At 51.3% G+C, this 15,374-nt stretch overlaps 2 protein-coding genes across 2 annotated transcripts in view; one reads left to right on the top strand and one right to left on the bottom strand.

Annotated features, from left to right (window-relative positions):
• Window positions 1–4,807, top strand: part of SYCE3 (synaptonemal complex central element protein 3) — a 17,091-nt gene extending 12,284 nt beyond the window's left edge. The window contains exon 2 of the mRNA XM_003783077.3: window positions 4,507–4,807. Within this exon, the coding sequence (XP_003783125.1) occupies window positions 4,507–4,664 (158 nt within the window). The 3' untranslated portion in view covers window positions 4,665–4,807. The remainder of the gene's footprint in view (window positions 1–4,506) is intronic.
• Window positions 4,808–6,503: 1,696 nt separating this feature from the next.
• KLHDC7B (kelch domain containing 7B) lies at window positions 6,504–10,046 on the bottom strand. Its single transcript, XM_023509190.1, has 3 exons — window positions 9,888–10,046; window positions 7,419–8,393; window positions 6,504–7,310 (listed from the first exon to the last, which is right to left on the bottom strand). Exons 1-3 carry the CDS (start codon window positions 10,044–10,046, stop codon window positions 6,513–6,515), a joined length of 1,932 nt encoding a protein of 643 aa, XP_023364958.1. The 3' UTR covers window positions 6,504–6,512.
• Between the last annotated feature and the right edge of the window lie 5,328 nt (window positions 10,047–15,374).

A 15,374-nucleotide genomic window follows, 5' to 3' on the forward strand; every position in this document is an offset into this window, starting at 1 on the left:
AGTTCTTATATCCTATAATACAAAGCATACTAATTGGCAATATGGAGTCCCAGTTCTGCATATCATGTCTTGAATATTTTTAATTACTTCTATTCCCATGTTGTTTTTTACTAGAATTTTTTCCTAAAGAAAGCCATTCCCTTGATAATGACTCTCCCTGTCAGAATTGTGTACACTCTGTAACATCTTTGGTTGTGGTTAGTCCTGTTTTCCTAAAAATTTAATTAATTTGCTGTGAAAAATGGAAAAGTTGAGTATGTAGTATATTGATAGTAAATTGTGAATTGGTGGAACTAATGTAACAGTTTATTAACATTGGAAGATACTGGTGCTCGATATCCTCTTGAGGAAATCAAATCTTTCCAAACTTGAAGGTGGAAAGTCACTGGACTGTTTAAAAAAGAATTGCAATAAATGGCTTTTTAGATTTTGGGTATATATGTTAAAAAATTCTTTTTGTTTCTCACAGTTCTGGAGGCTGGATCTTTTATCCTCACATAGAACCTCACATACCCTTACAGACAGAAAGTAAGCTCTCATGTCTCTTCCTATAAGGGTGCTAATCCCATTCATGACGTCTGCACTCTCAGGACCTAACCATCTCCCAAATACCCTACCCCCCAATACCATCACATTGCAGCTTAGGATTTCAACATATAAATTTGGTGGCTTCTTGAGGAGACACGTATCAGGGCCCGGGACTAGTCAGGTCTCCGGCCCCCTGCTTATCTAGCTATGTTCCAGACATGGACCACTATGCTGTTATCTCGTTCAGGAACAATTGCTTTTAGGTGCCTCAGGGCTATTTGCTTCAGCAAAAGGGAGAGAGAGAGAGATAGTCTTTGAAGGTGAAATAGTCTTAGAAGAATAGGGCTTTAGCAGTCTATAGCAGAGCTTGGTAATCTTCAACAGAGACCCACGGGGCTGGCAGGAGAGGCAACAGAGTTAGTGGGTCCATGATAGAAAGTGCATGCTCCCGACTGCCTTCTCCTCCAGCCTAATATAGAGCTGATCTCGTAATTCTTAACACCACAGGTGTAGAGACTGCCAATTCACTAATACTGTCATCTCATGAGCTCTCATGCTTGTTAAGAGAGCTAAATCTCTCCCCATGCCCTTTTCGCCAAGGTGGTCCATTATTGAGCTATACAGATGTTACTTATAACTCTCACTCCTCCTAGCCATAAGCTATATGGGATGCTACAGATACAAATATTCAATCCATAACATGTGTGCTAGGCAGTTTATATATATTACCCATCTGATCTTCATAGCAAACTGTGAGATTGGTATCTAATCTCTAGTTTACAGACGAGGAGACTTAGATTAGTAAATTTGAGCCACTTGTTCCAAGTCACATAGTAAGTAGAGATCTAGGAAGAAAACTCTGGGCTGGCTCCCAGGGCCCTGCTTTGCCTGCTGTCCAGATGGCCTAAAAGGTGGTGTGCAGACTCCTTGCCCCAGGATGATTCAGGATTCTTGTTAAGAGGCAGGTTTGGGGCCAGCCACAGTAGCTCACACCTGTAATCCCAGGACTTTAGGAGGCCAAAGCAAGAGGATCGCTTGAGGCTAGGTGTTCAAAACCAACCTGGGAAACATAGTAAGTCCCTGTCTCTATAACAAATAAAAGTGCGTGGGGGCTCTTCGCCTGTGGCTCAAGTGGCTAAGGTGCCAGCCACATACACCTGAGCTGGCGGGTTTGAATCCAGCCTGGGCCCACCAAACAACGATGGTTGCAACAAAAAAATAGCCGGGCGTTGTGGCAGGCACCTGTAGTCCCAGCTACTTGGGAGGCTGAGGCAGGAGACTCGCTTGAGCCCAGGAGTTGGAGGTTGCTGGGCTCCTCCAAGGGAGTGCCACGGCACTCTACCCAGGGGGATAGCTTGAGGCTCTGACTCACAGAAAAAAAAAAGTGTGTGGGGTGAGTGGTACATGGCTAAGGCAAAGGATTGCTTAAGCCCAGAAGTTTGAGCTTGCAGTGAACTATGATCCAACCATTGCACTCTAGCCTGAACAATACAGCAAGACCTTGTTTAAAAAAAAAAATATATGGGAGGGCTGGGCACTGTGGCTCACGCCTGTAATCCTAGCACTTGGGAGGCCAAAGTGGGTGGATTTCCTGAGCTCACAGGTTTGAGACCAACCTGAGCCAAAGCAAGACCTCATCTCTAAAAATAGCTGGGCATTGTGGCAGTGCCTGTAGTCCCAGCTACTTGGGTGGCTGAGGCAAGAGAATCACGTGAGCCCAAGAGTTGAAGTTTGCTCTGAGCTATGACACCATAGCACTCTACCAAGGGGTAACAAAGTGAAACCCTGTCAAAAAAAAAAAAAAAAGGGGGGGGGGAGGCCAAAACAGGAGGATTGCCTGAGGTCAGGCATTCAAGACCAGCCATAGCAAGAGACCCTATTTCTAAAAAAAATAAAAAAAATTAGGTCAGGCACGTGGCTCACACCAGTAATCCTAGCAGTCTGGAAGGCCAAGGTGGGTAGATTGCCTGAGCTCAGGAGTTTGAGACCAGCCTGAGCCAGAGTGAGAACCTGTCTCTAAAAATAGCTGGGCATTTTCGTGGGTGCCTGTAGTCCCAGCTACTCAGGAAGCTGAGGCGTGAGGATTGCTTGAGCCCAAGAGTTTGAGGTTGCTGTGAGCTATGACATGACGTCACTCTACTGAGGGTGACAAAGTGAGACTCTGTCTTAAAAAAATAAAGACAAATTAGCCAGGTGTTATGGCACATAGCTGTTATCTCAGCTACTTGGGAGGTTAAGGCAAGAGGGTGGCTTGAGCCCAGGAGTTTGAGTTTGTAGTGAGCTATGATCATACCACAGCACTCTAGCCAGGTAACAGAGCTAGACCCTGTCTTGAAAAAAAGCAGGTTCTCACCTCCTAGACACCTCTCTGAGTTGTGGGAGGGAGCCGTAGTCAACATTTTCAGAAGTACCCTAAGTGACACTCATGCTTCCTAACATTCAGGAATCCCTGTACTGGCTATACAGTTGTATGAGTGCTATCTGAGACACTGCACATACCTCTTCTAAGAATTTTTTCCTAACTCAGCTGATATTGCTATGTGTAAAACTTCAAGTCTGCTATGATGCTGACTTTGGTTTTGTATAGATACACAATGTGAATTTATATGTTTATTATTTTTTTTTTTTTAGAGACAGGATCTCCTTCTGTCACCCAGGCTGGAGTGCAGTGACAGGATCACAGCTCACTATAACTTCTGGGCTTAGGTGATCCTCCTTCCTTAGCCTCCTGAGTTGCTGGGTCTACAGGCATGCACCACCATGGCCAGTGATTTATAAAATTTTTTGTATGGACACAGGGATCTCACTATGTTGTCCAGGCTAGTCTTAAGCAGCTAGCCACAAGCAATCCTCCCACCTTGGCTGCTCAAAGTGCTGAGATTACAGGCACAAGCTGTCATACCCAGCCTGACCTGTGCATTTATTATTAGTCATTCTGCCTATATCCTCTTTGGTTAATTTCTTTGAGGACATAGTTGCCTAAAGTTTCCTAAAGTACTCTTTTAGCCCAACAGAGATGACCTTTGCTATGTATAGTTGGGGGTAGAGCCACACCAATGGGTGGGTGCTACAGAGAGAAGAGTGGGGTGGAATTTCTGGACACTTCCATTGAGTTCACACAAGAAGCATATGCTGGGCAGCACCTGTGGCTCAGTGAGTAGGGCACCAGCCCCATATACCCAGGGTGGCGGGTTTGAAGCCCCAGCCAAACTGCAATAAAAAATAGCCCGGTGTTGTGGCAGGCACCTGTAGTCCCAGCTGGTCGGAAGGCTGAGGCAAGAGAATCACCTAAACCCAAGAGCTGGAGGTTGCTGTGAGCTGTGACACCACAGCACTCTACTGAGGGTGACAAAGTGAGACACTGTCTCTTAAAAAAAAAGAAAGAAAGAAAGAAAAGAAGCACATGCCCACCTATAGGCCCAGGGAATGCTGCCCTCAGATCGCGCTCAGAGGGAAAGAGCAAGAAAGTCAATCTGTACAGTGGTGAAAGTTCAAGGACATCTTCCAGCCCTGGCCTGGGCTTTAATGAAAGCACAGAGGTGCCCTAGGTGGAAGTGTGCAGGCATCAAGGCCACTGAACATGAGGTAGCATGAGACTCAGCGTCTTTCAGAACTGGGAGTGGTCGGCCCCACTTGAATATGTGAGCTTGAGTGATTGTTATGGCTCCTTGTGGGTCACCTACAGCCACTAGCTGTGAACTGCATGTGTGTAAGGACCAGCACTTCCTCTGTCTTTGCTCACATTTCATGTCAGACTGACTTCCAGCCTTCTAATGTATTGGTCTGGTGTATCCAGAAGTTGACTTGCACCAGAGTAGGAAATGTCATGATTGGTGTTTGTAGGGAGTATTTTTATGGGCCCTCTCAGGGATCTGGCCCCCTGGGAGCTGATGACAGTAGAGGCATCTGGCCCTCCACAGGTGCGCCAGAGCTGCAGCGCCACCCTGTGGCCTGACTGGGCCTGTCTGGTTGTTGCAGTGCAGGCAACCTGGATGGCCTACGACATGGTGGTGATACGCACTAACCCCATGCTGGCCGAGTCCATGCGCCGGCTGGAGGATGCCTTTCTTAACTGCAAGGAGGAGATGGAAAAGAACTGGCAGGAGCTGCTCAATGAGACCAAGCGCAAGCAGTAGGCCCCGCTGCCCCTGGGCCACTCATCCCAGCTGCTATGCCACCATCTGCCTGTGTAGAGAAGCCACTGGGGGTGGAACCGGTGCCCAAATATACAGCTGTATGCACTGTACTTGTTTCTCAATAAACTTATTTTCAAGCACAATCTGAAGACCCCTTTCTGCGTTGTGCCGTGATCTACCCAGCCATATACCAAACCTGTGAATAAAACATGACAAGTGTAAGATACAGTAGTGAGCATGGACACATGTATCTGGTGCCATTTGTGCTGAGCACAGAATAAAAAGCAAAAATAGGCCAGACAGAGACACTCAGACCACAGGTTGCGATGCGTAGCAGTGTCCAATCAAACAATCAGATTTATTCACCTCCCTAAAGTGAGCTTCAAAGTGGGTAAGGGGAGGACATGCATTATTGATTGTGTGCTGTGTGTCCCAGGCACCATGCCAGGTGCTTACATTTGTGATTTTATTCCCCACAACTCTCATGAGTGACAGATGTCCATTACACAAATTTACAGATGAGGAAAAGGGGAAGTTAAATGTCTTGCCGAAGTCCACACAGCTAAAAAGCAGCAGAACTAGGGTGAAACTCAGGTCTTATTTAGAAGGTGGCTGGTGGGAAGTGGGGTGGGATTCTGGAGGGGTTGAGAGAGGCCCCACAAGGCTGCAGAGGATCATGAGCCCAAGTGGTCCTGGATAGTCTGTACTAGGCCTGTGGTCAGGAGCTACAGACAGCAGAGCAGTGTCCACCCAACTCAAGTTCACAGACAAGGGCCCCAGGCCCTTAAGGATTCACAGCATCAGTCAAACTTAGAATGGATACAGGGTTGGTACCTGGGTAGGGCTTAGCCAGGCTCCCAAAAATCTTCAGGGCAGGCAGAAAGTCCCAGAGGGGAGGGTGTTACCTGGGGACTTTCTTGCTCCCTCTCCACCTTTGACAGAACACAGGAAGTGTGGGCCAGGTGCAGTGGCTCATGCATATAATCCTAGCACTCAGGGAGGCTGAGACAGGTGGATTGCTTGAGTTCATGAGTTTGAGGCCAGCCTGAGCAAGAATGAGACCCTGTCTCTACTAAAATGAAAAACTGAAGCAAAAAGATTGCTTAAGCAGGCTCGGTGCCTGTGGCTTAAGTGGCTAAGGCGCCAGCCACATACACCAAAGATGGCAGGTTCGAATCCAGCCCAGGCCCACCAAATAACAATGACGGCTGCAACCAAAAAATAGCCAGGTGTTGTGGTGTCTGTGGTCCCAGCTACTTGGGAGGCTGAGGCAGGAGACTCACTTGAGCCCAGAAGTTGGAGGTTGCTGTGAGCTGTGATGCCATGGCACTCTACCCAGGGGGACAGCTTGAGGCTCTGTCTCAAAAAAAAAAAAAAAAAAAAATTCTGAGGAAGATCGCTTAAGCCCAAGAGTTTGAGGTTGCTGTGAGCTGTGACTCCATGACACTCTACCTCAGGTAACAAAGTGAGATACTGCCAAAAAAAAAAAAGAACATAGGAAAAGTGAATGATTTCCAGCCATCTCCTCTCTTAGCTCAGCTCTTGGGACAAGGAGAGTCCTACAGAGGAGGGTGGGGGTTGAACCAGCCAAGATACAGAGTAAGCAGGTAAGTAACTGGGGCAGCAAACAGCCTGGGTGTGGTGAGGGGGACAAAAAGGAGGCTGAGGGGGTGGAGGGGGCAATTACACTTCTGATAAAACTGACAACCTTTAAAACAGGAGACTCATTATAACAGAAAGGGAATGTTGTTCCAGAAACAACAGCAGGAAGTTGTGGTCTCAGCCCCCTCCTGTGCCCCACATCCCCTCAAGTCTCCCCACACAATGGCCTACTTCTCCACTGGCCACTCACAGGGAGGTCTGCAGCCAGTCCTCACGGGGCAGAGTCAGGATGAATGGACAAAGGATGCCCTTACTCCCCAGAGGGAAGGGCTGCAGCTCCCTGGCCTGGAATTGGGCTGTCCCCTCAGAGACTGTGAAGGTGGCAGTGACCTGGGGGTTAAGGCAGTAGATGGTGTTGCCCAGCACAGTGCAACGGAGAGGGGTGGGGGCCGGCAGGGGCAGTGAGGCAGCCCGGCTCCAGGAGCCTGTTACAGTGTTGTAGCGCATCACCGCAGCACCGACACCCCGCAGGAGGTCAAAGCGGTACAGGAAGCCTCCCAGTGCCACAATGTCACTGGAGCGCCGGTGGCTGGCGCTGTAGGGGCACTCATCCCAAGCATCCTTCATGGGGCTGTACCTGAGCAGGCGGTAGAAGAGGTGACCCCCTGTGACATAGATGTCCCCACGACAGGCCACAGCTTCATGGGCCACAGGGAAGGTGCCTGCAGGGAGGGGCGCACGCAAGGTCCAGGAGTCTGTGCGGGGGTCATAACACTCCATGCTGTACAGGCACTCACCCCCGATGGCATATAGCAGCCCATCCAGGGCCACCAGCTTGAGCTGGGCTCGGGCCTGCTGCATGGGCCGCACCTGGCTCCAGATGTTGGTCAGAGGGTTATAGCAGAAGACCTCATTTGAGCAGACAGCCTTGGCCCCAGAGCCACGGATGCCCCCAGCCAGGAACAGATAGTTGTGCATGGTGCAGAGACCACAGCCCCTGAGTGGGGCTTCCTCGGGCACCTGGGTCAGAGGCCTCCATGTGTTCTCTTGGGGGTTGAACACGTGTAGGTGCATGCGAGGAGACAGGGGTGCAGGCCCTGCCACAGGAGCCTCCTCTCCATGAGTGCCCTTAGTGAGCCCTGAATGGCTCACCTGGTAAAGGCTGGGCAGCACGAGGACCCCCAACACCGGCTGGCCCCGGCCTGTGCGCAGACTCAGGATGCGCTCCCGGTCAGCCCCACTCAGCTGCCTGTATAGGTGAGGGTCTCCCAGCACGTGCAGCAGGTTGTTGCTCATCAGGGCATAGGTCTCCTGGGCCAGGCCGAGTTCCCTGTGCTGCTGGGCAAAGGCCAGCACATCCAGGCAGCTGCCCAGGTCCAGCCGCTGCCGCAGAGCTGCGACAGTGGTAGGCTCCAGGGCTCGTGAGCTGGGCTGACGGGGCCCCTCCACTACCCCCCAGGTCCTGGGCTTCTGCAGAAAAACCATGAGTTTTTGAGCTTCTTTCTGCTTCTCTGTGAGCAGCCCAGAGCTCCCTACAGCACTGACCCCCTTCTCTGGTGCCTCCCCCTGGTGCTGTGGGACTGCCTGGCCAACCTCCTGCTCAAAGTTCTGGTCTATTTCACACAGGCTGTGTTTCCGTGGCTGTGGCTGTGGAACAGGCTGTGAGTCCCCCCTCACAGCAGGGGATGATGTGGAGCCAGATCGTGTCTGCACAGGGGGCTCAGAAGGGGGCCTTGGCATTAGAGCTCCAGATAGTGAGTCTAGACTTTTCTCCTGGGTCTCCTGTCCTCTTGGGCCTGGGGGAGAGCCTGGCTTGGGAGCCCTATTGGTCTTGGAGCTTCTTGGCTGTGGCTGAAATCCAGTCTCAACCAGGCCCCCTGTGGACTTCCCCGCTGAAGAACTGTGCCTCTCCTTGAGGCTGGGGATGGCCCCTTCAGAGGGAGAATCAGACTGTCTATCCTCAGAGCACATGAAAGTGCGAAGATTTGTAGGTCTCCCAGGAACTGCCTTTGGGTAACTCCCTTGGGACCTCTCTTGCCTGGGGAAGGGGTGGCTTCTAAGAACCATTTCAATAAGGTTTCCCCAGCTAGTTACAATTTGTCCTTCCTGATAGCCCTTGGAGAGAGCCTGAGACACAGGTTCTGACCCACTAGCTGGAGCAGGGACTGAGGATGGGGCAGTGACTGAGGATGGGGTTGGGGCTGGGGCTGGGGTTGAAGTTGGGCCTGGGACTGGGGTTGGGGCTGGGTTGGGGGTTGGAGTTTGGACTGGGGCTGGGGCTGGGTTTGGGTTTAGGGTTGGGGCTAGGGCTGAGGATGGGGTTGGGGGTAGAGTTGGGGCTGGGGTTTGGGTTGGGGCTAAACCTAAGGATGTGGCTTGTGCTGGGGTTGGGGCTGAAACTGGGACTAGCTTCACTCTGAGATTTTCACTTTTGCCCTGGCTAACTCCCAAGGCCAAAGAGTCTGAAGAAGAGGGGTTCAGAGGAGTCAAGGATTCAGGTAGGAGACCCAGGGCCTGAGCAGCCCCCTGGGAAGCAGAGGGTGGACCAGATTTAGTGCCCAGAGGTAGGGGCATGGTTGAACAGCTCAGGGTGTGGGCAGGGCTGCAGCTGGCTGTGGCTGGCTTCTCTCTGTCCACAAACCTCATGCATCCCAGGTCAGTGACCTGAACATCCTCTTGCCAGGAACTTCTCCCTTCTTTGACACTGTGGCCTCCCTGCATCTCTGTCCAACCTGACCCTGAGCCAAGAAAGAGGTGGCCACCTGGGGAGTTATTAGCCCTAACTTCAACTGCATCACACACCCCTGTGGCCCCCAGCCCTTGGAACAAGAGTGGACACCTAGGGCCCCTAGGAGGCCCCTCTGACCACTGACCAGTAGAGCCTAGAACCGGGCTGAAGCTCTGGGTGACCAAGACCTGCCTCCTGGCCCAGGGCCAGCTGGCCTTGGGGGCCAAGACCCCCTGAACCTCTCTGGGGGTGGGAGCCCCAGTCGTCAGGGAGGGGGCCTCAGGTAGTGCTTGGGGAGCAGGCCCCTGAGCCCTGGGGGGCAACTGAGAGCCCGTACAGAGGCCACTGGCATGGGCGTCCAGGCTGGCAGCAGCATCCACAACATCCCACACACTCACCACACTGCCCAGCTTTGGGGAGGTTCTGTCCTGCTGACTGCCCCCACCTCTCCACAGTGAGCCAGAGGGCTCCACACCTGGCTGCCAGGGGCTGGTGTCCTGTTGCTGATGAGCTGGCCCCTTGACACTGCTGCCTCCTGCTTCGGCTTGCTCCTCCACTTCACTGCCAGGACTTCGAGGAGTGAAATGAATTAGAATGGTGGCAGATGTACCCCCTGATTTGCTCCTGCCTGGCAGGGCAGTGCTTGGCCTGGGAAGCTGCTTTCCTTTACTTCCTAAGATGGCATTGCCATGTTGGTGTCCCAAGACCTCTCTGAGCGCCACCTTGCGAGCTGTCTTGGGTGGAAGCCTGGCTAGCCTTCTGTCTTCTGTGGGAGCAGAACTCCCCTGGTTGCATCCTGGAAGGTCTGGAGTCCCCTCTCTTGGGCTGTGTCCCTCGCTGCAGCCATTGATGTTGGACTTCGGGTACAATGCAGACACCACTCCTCTTCCCACCTCCTGATCCTTCTCAGAGCCAAACCAGTGCAAAGCCAGTGCTGTAGCAGCTACCACAGCCAGTGCCAGCAAGGCCAGTACAACACTGTCCCAGTCATCATCACTGTCCCCATCCCATCCCCAGAGGGGACCATCCAGCTCCAAAGTGCCCTGGATCATGGTGTTGGGCTGCAGACCCAGTGTGAGTAGCCCAGTGGCCGCTGGTGGCTATGCACCTGCACAGAGGGTGGCAGCAGGCACCCTCCCTAAGTGCTGTCCAGTTAAGGTGGACCTGTCCTCCAGGACTGGAGGGAGGTAGGGCCACTGCCTGCATCCAAGCCTGGGGGTGAGTCAGTAGGACCTAGCTGGAGATATGGGGCGACAGCATCCAGAGCAGTACCAGGAGCACAGGGGTCTCTGTAGGCGCTTCATTCCCAATCAGATCGTAGGCCCTGGTGTCAAACAACAGTGTTCCTATACGCTGCACCAGTGTCTCAGCTGATCTGCTTCTGCCTGAGAGACCTTCACACCCCAAAATTCATTCCATACCCAGGGTCTTTCCTCTGAGCCAGAATCCAGCCTTAGGGGCCTCTGGCAGGGAAGGGTTACTCAGGGGAAGATGATATCTCCAGCTTTAGTAACACGATGCAGCCCTGATGAAGTTACCAGAAACCAGAGAGTCTGATTCCACTGTGGGCCAGTAAGGGGAGGGGGACATGCCTCCTGGTGGGCTCCCAGACTGAGATGGGTGATCCTGGCAGTGAGCATTGTCATTGAAGGTGGGAGGTGGAGGTTTGCAACAGGATGCAGAGAGTGGAGACTGAGGGTCCCACACTCCCGTGCCCCACCACCTTCTGTACTTTTCCTTATCTGACTCACCAAGGACGGAATGGGGTTTTCAAGAGAAAAAATAAATGGAATAAAGAAAATCCAGTAAGAAGCCAGGCTTATTTCAACCTACCTAGACTCCTGGGTCCCCCTTGACCCTTTCAGAGGCCTTAACTGGGGGTGATTCTCATCATCCCTGGAGAGCCCAGAGCCCAGCCTGCTCTGCTCCAGTTGCCACTTCTTCCAGTACCAGGATCCTTGAGAAACCACCTTACTCTGGTCCCAGGTGCTCCACTAGCCCAAGTCCAGTATCCTCATCTCAGTCCATCCCTTATCTGAGCTGACAATTCACTCTCAAAATGTGGGGTGCTGCCACGGAAGTGTGTTCTTAGAGAGGAGCCTGTCTCTTCCATCTGCTTCTTACTGAAACCGATCTCAGGAGTGAGCCTTGGGACAGGTGCTAGATGAGGCCCACACTTGAAAAGGAGTCTAAAGTCCCTGGGACAAAGATAGGACCCCCAGAAAGGGCTGTGTGGTTTTCTACCTTCCTCTGAGACATAGTAAGCCCAGGAACTCAGGCAGCAAGGAGCTGGCCAGCGAGTGCCCCCTGGCACCCAGCCTGAACTCCGCTGAGCCTCAGGTATCTTACCTGGTCAAGTACCAGCTCCCCCCAGGACTATTAGATGACAGTGAAAGGTTGGGGGTAAGCTGTGTGTCTTAAGGTGGACCTCACAGTGAGGGAGGCTTTCTCAACACTAGCCTAATCTTCTGTCTCAGTTTCAGGCTCTGCCTCGTGGTTAAGTTTAGGGTCCAGAAACCTTCAGAGGATGGAGATGACACCCCCCCCCCCACCTCCTTATAAAACATGCAGTGCTCCATCAGTCAACTCCACCTAGCTTGTGAAGATGGCCCCATCCGTCTGAGCCCCAGGCTACTGGCAGAGAACAATAGGGGTGTCCATCAAGTGGTGCCTTGGGGCCCCACAGTGGGGAGGCACCAAGCACAGGAAACCATCCCACTCCCTTTCCAAGGAGTAAGGACCAGGATGGGCACTGCAGACACACAGATGAGGAGGAAAGTGCTCAAGCCCACCCTCTATAGAAAGGAAGCCTCTCCTTTTGTCAAAGACCAGGGTAAAGGCAAAATTTTCCCCTGTATGGAAAGACTCAGGACTTAGGACATGTTACCTCCCCAAAGTATGGTAGTTTTGCCTCCTAACTTCCCAGAGAGAGTTAAAATGTGGCACTGCTGGAAAGGTGGCAGACCTTCAAAAGTGCATGAGCTCACCCACACAAATTGTGAAACACAAATGATTGTTCTGCTTATTGTTCTGCCACAATAGTGTAAATATCACAATTTACCACCAAGGAAAAAAGTAAAAATCAAGAAAATGGGTACCAGGGAAAGCTGACCTTCAGCTTCCAGTTGCATATGAGAAAGGAAGGAGGAAGAAAGCCTTATCCCAGCCTCCAGGAGGAGGAGGGATCTGTGCCAGGTACCTGGGAGACAACACAAGCACAAAAAGGATGAGAGCAAAGCAGGGTGTGGTGGCTCATACCTGTAATCCCAGCACTCTGGGAGGCTGAGGCAGATGGATGCCTTGAGCTGAGGAGTTTGAGACCAGCCTGAGCAAGAGCCAGACCTTGTCTCTATGCCACAGCACTCACTCTACCCAGGACGCCTGAGACTGTCTCAAAAAAAAAGGGAATGGGAAGCCAGGGGTCATGGCTCATGCCTGTAATCCTAGCACTCGGGGGATGGGGGTGGGAGTAGGCGGAGAGGCTGAGGGAGGTGGATTGCCAGAGCTCAGGAGTTGGAGACTAGCCTGAGCTAGAGTGAGACTCTGTCTCTAAAAGAAAACTAGCCAGGCATTGTGGCAGGCACTTGTAGTCCCAGCTACTGGGGAGGCTGAGGCTAGAGAATCATGTGAGCCCAAGGGTTGTAGGTTGCTGTGAGCTATGCCACAGCACTCTACTGGGAGTGACAAAGTGAGACTCTGTCTCAAAAATAGAGAGAGAGCTGGGCGCAGTGGCTCATGCCTATAATCCCAGCACTGTGGGAGGCTGAGGAGGGAGAATCGCTTGAGCTCAGGAGTTCGAGACTCGCCTGAGCGAGAGTGAAACCCTGACTCATGAAAAAAATGGAAAAACCCAGCCAGGTGCCACCTGTAATCCCAGCGGCTTCCAGAGGCTGAGGTAGCAGGATGCCCACAAGCCCGAGTCTGCGGTTGCAATGAGCTACCAAGCCACTGCACTCGGCTCAGGGGCATAGGGTGGGACTCTGTATCAACAACAACAAAAAAAAAAAAGAGAGAGAGAGAAAGAAAGAGAGAGAGAGGAGAGGGAAGGAGGGAGGGAAGGAGGGAGGGAGAAGGAAGGGAGGAAGAAAGAAAGGAAGGAAGATAGACAGACAGACTACCTGAGTATGGTGGCACACACCTGTATTCTCTCCACCCAGGGAGATGGAGTAAGACAGACGTGTCTCAAAAAAAAAAAAAAAACCCACTGGGCAAGGTGGCTCACACCTGTAACCTAACACTATGTGAGACCGAGGTGGGTGGACTGCTTGAGCTCACGAGTTTAAGACCAAGCAGAGCAAAAGCAAGACCCCATTTCTACTAAAAATAGAAAAACTGAGGCAAGAGGATCACTTGAGCCCAAGTTGGAGGTTGCTGTGAACTAGGACACCAAGTACTCTACCAAGGGCGGCTTGAAACTCTGACTCAAAAAAAAAAATTACGTAATGCAAGAATACCATAGGGTTTGGTGGTTTTTTTTTTTTTTTTGGCTATATATGTGTCTGTGTGTGTATATATATATATATATATACAGAGAGAGAGAGAGAGAGAGAGAGAGAGAGAGAGAGAGTGCCCTGGGTAGGGTATCATAGCAGCATAGCTCACAGCAACCTCAAATTCTCAAACTTTTTTTTTTTTGGAGACAGAGCCTCAAGCTATCCCCCTGGGTAGAGTGCTATGGCCTCACAGCTCACAGCAACCTCCAACTCCTGGGCTTAAGCGAGTCTCCTGCCTCAGCCTCCCAAGTAGCTGGGACCACAGGTGCCCGCCACAACGCCCGGCCATTTTTTGGTTGCAGCCGTCATTGTTGTTTGGCGGGCCCGGGCTGGATTCGAACCCGCCACCTTAGGTGTATGTGGCTGGCGCCTTAGCCACTTGAGCCACAGGCGCCGAGCCAATTCTCAAACTCTTGATGAAAGGGAGGCACTCTACCGGCAGAGATCTCACAGACCACCAAGGCTTTTACAAAAGGTTTTTATTGGTGGGGAAGGGAGACTGCAGAGCAGCACCAAGGAGGAGAGAAAAAGAGAAGAGAAAAGAGGAGAGAAAAGAGGGGAGAGAGATGAGGAGAGAGTGGAGAAGAGAGAGAGGGAGAACAGAAAGAAAGAGGGGGGAGAAGGGGAGAAAGAGAGAGAGGGAGGAGAAACGTACTCTTATATAGGGAATGACGGGATGGTGGGATAACTAATAAGGAGTTATTGCTTCGGTGGAAAGAGCCGTTAGGGGTGGGTAGCAGGTAATTGTAACAGAGTAATGCGGTAAGCCACTCCCTGTGCTTGGGGAGTTGTATCTTTAAGAGCAGGAAGGGGCCTTTTGAGGAAGTGGCTTTCTGAGGCAATTATCTAACACTTGGGCTCAAGCAGTCTTCCTGTCTCAGCCTCTTGAATAGCTGGGACTACAGGTACTCTCCAAAATGCCTGGTTAGTTTCTCTACTTTTAGTAGAGATGGGGTCTCACTCTTGCTCAGGCTGGTCTTGAACTCCTGAGCTCAAGTGATCCTCCTGTCTCAGCCTCCCAGAGTGCTGGGATTACAGGTGTGAAACACCAAGTCCAGCCAACATTGTCATCTTAAGCCTTATATGATTACCATAACTTGCTTACATCCAAACCAGGATTTGAGTTGAAATACTTAATGATCTTTCCACTGGAAATAACTGGGAGTGGTTGTTGGGGTGTCAGGGATCCTGGTTCCCCAAACCCAGCTGACCTGTTTGATTACTCAGTTTAGCTAGAACATGCAACTGGGACACAGTAATAATGGAAAACAAAAATGAATGGAAACAGAAAATAAAACTGGAGCAGCACAGGCAGTGTGAATAGAGTAAAAGTAACCTGCATAAGTTTCAGTGTAACAAAGAGAATTTTTATTTAGGAAGAAGAAAGAGACAGTTTAGAGCACTTCCAAAGAGAATTGGAAGTGGGTCCCACTGCTAAAGGAGCAGAGGTAAGAGAGGAGACACGGGGGTATTGAACCCATTTGAAATTGGTTGCAACTCTTTCATCGGCCACTCTGTGACTCCAGGCACTTTTGCCCTTTTCTGTTGGTCATTGATTATTGTCTCTTTCTATTTGTCATTGGTTACCTAGGTTCCTACCTACCCACATTCTTATGGGCCCTCCTGACTTCCTGGTTCAGCAGTCCAGGTTTTCTGCCCACCTCCCTTGATGCCCCTTTCTTTGTGTCCCTTCTCAGTGAAGTTTTTCTTTTTCTTTCTTTTTTTTTTTTTTTTTGAGACAGTCTTACTTTGTCACCCTCAGTAGAGTGCCCTAGTGTCACAGCTCACAGTAACCTCAAACTCTTAGGCTCAAGCAATTCTCTTGTCTCAGCCTCCCGAGTAGCTGGGACTACAGGAGCCCACCACAACACCCGGCTATTTTTTTTT

The sequence above is a fragment of the Otolemur garnettii genome, unplaced genomic scaffold (assembly GCF_000181295.1).
Source record: "Otolemur garnettii isolate 467f Iridium unplaced genomic scaffold, OtoGar3 scaffold00007, whole genome shotgun sequence".
NCBI lineage: Eukaryota > Metazoa > Chordata > Mammalia > Primates > Galagidae > Otolemur > Otolemur garnettii.

Coding starts and splice junctions, on each gene's coding strand:
- KLHDC7B (XM_023509190.1), bottom strand. CDS start 10,046: ATGATCCAGGGCACTTTGGAGCTGGATGGTCCCCTCTGGGGATGGGAT. Junction 8,394..9,887: donor GCTCTGAGAAGGATCAGGAG/GTGGGAAGAGGA, acceptor CCTGTGTCTCAG/GCTCTCTCCAAGGGCTATCA. Junction 7,311..7,418: donor TGCTGCCCAGCCTTTACCAG/GTGAGCCATTCA, acceptor AACCCCCAAGAG/AACACATGGAGGCCTCTGAC.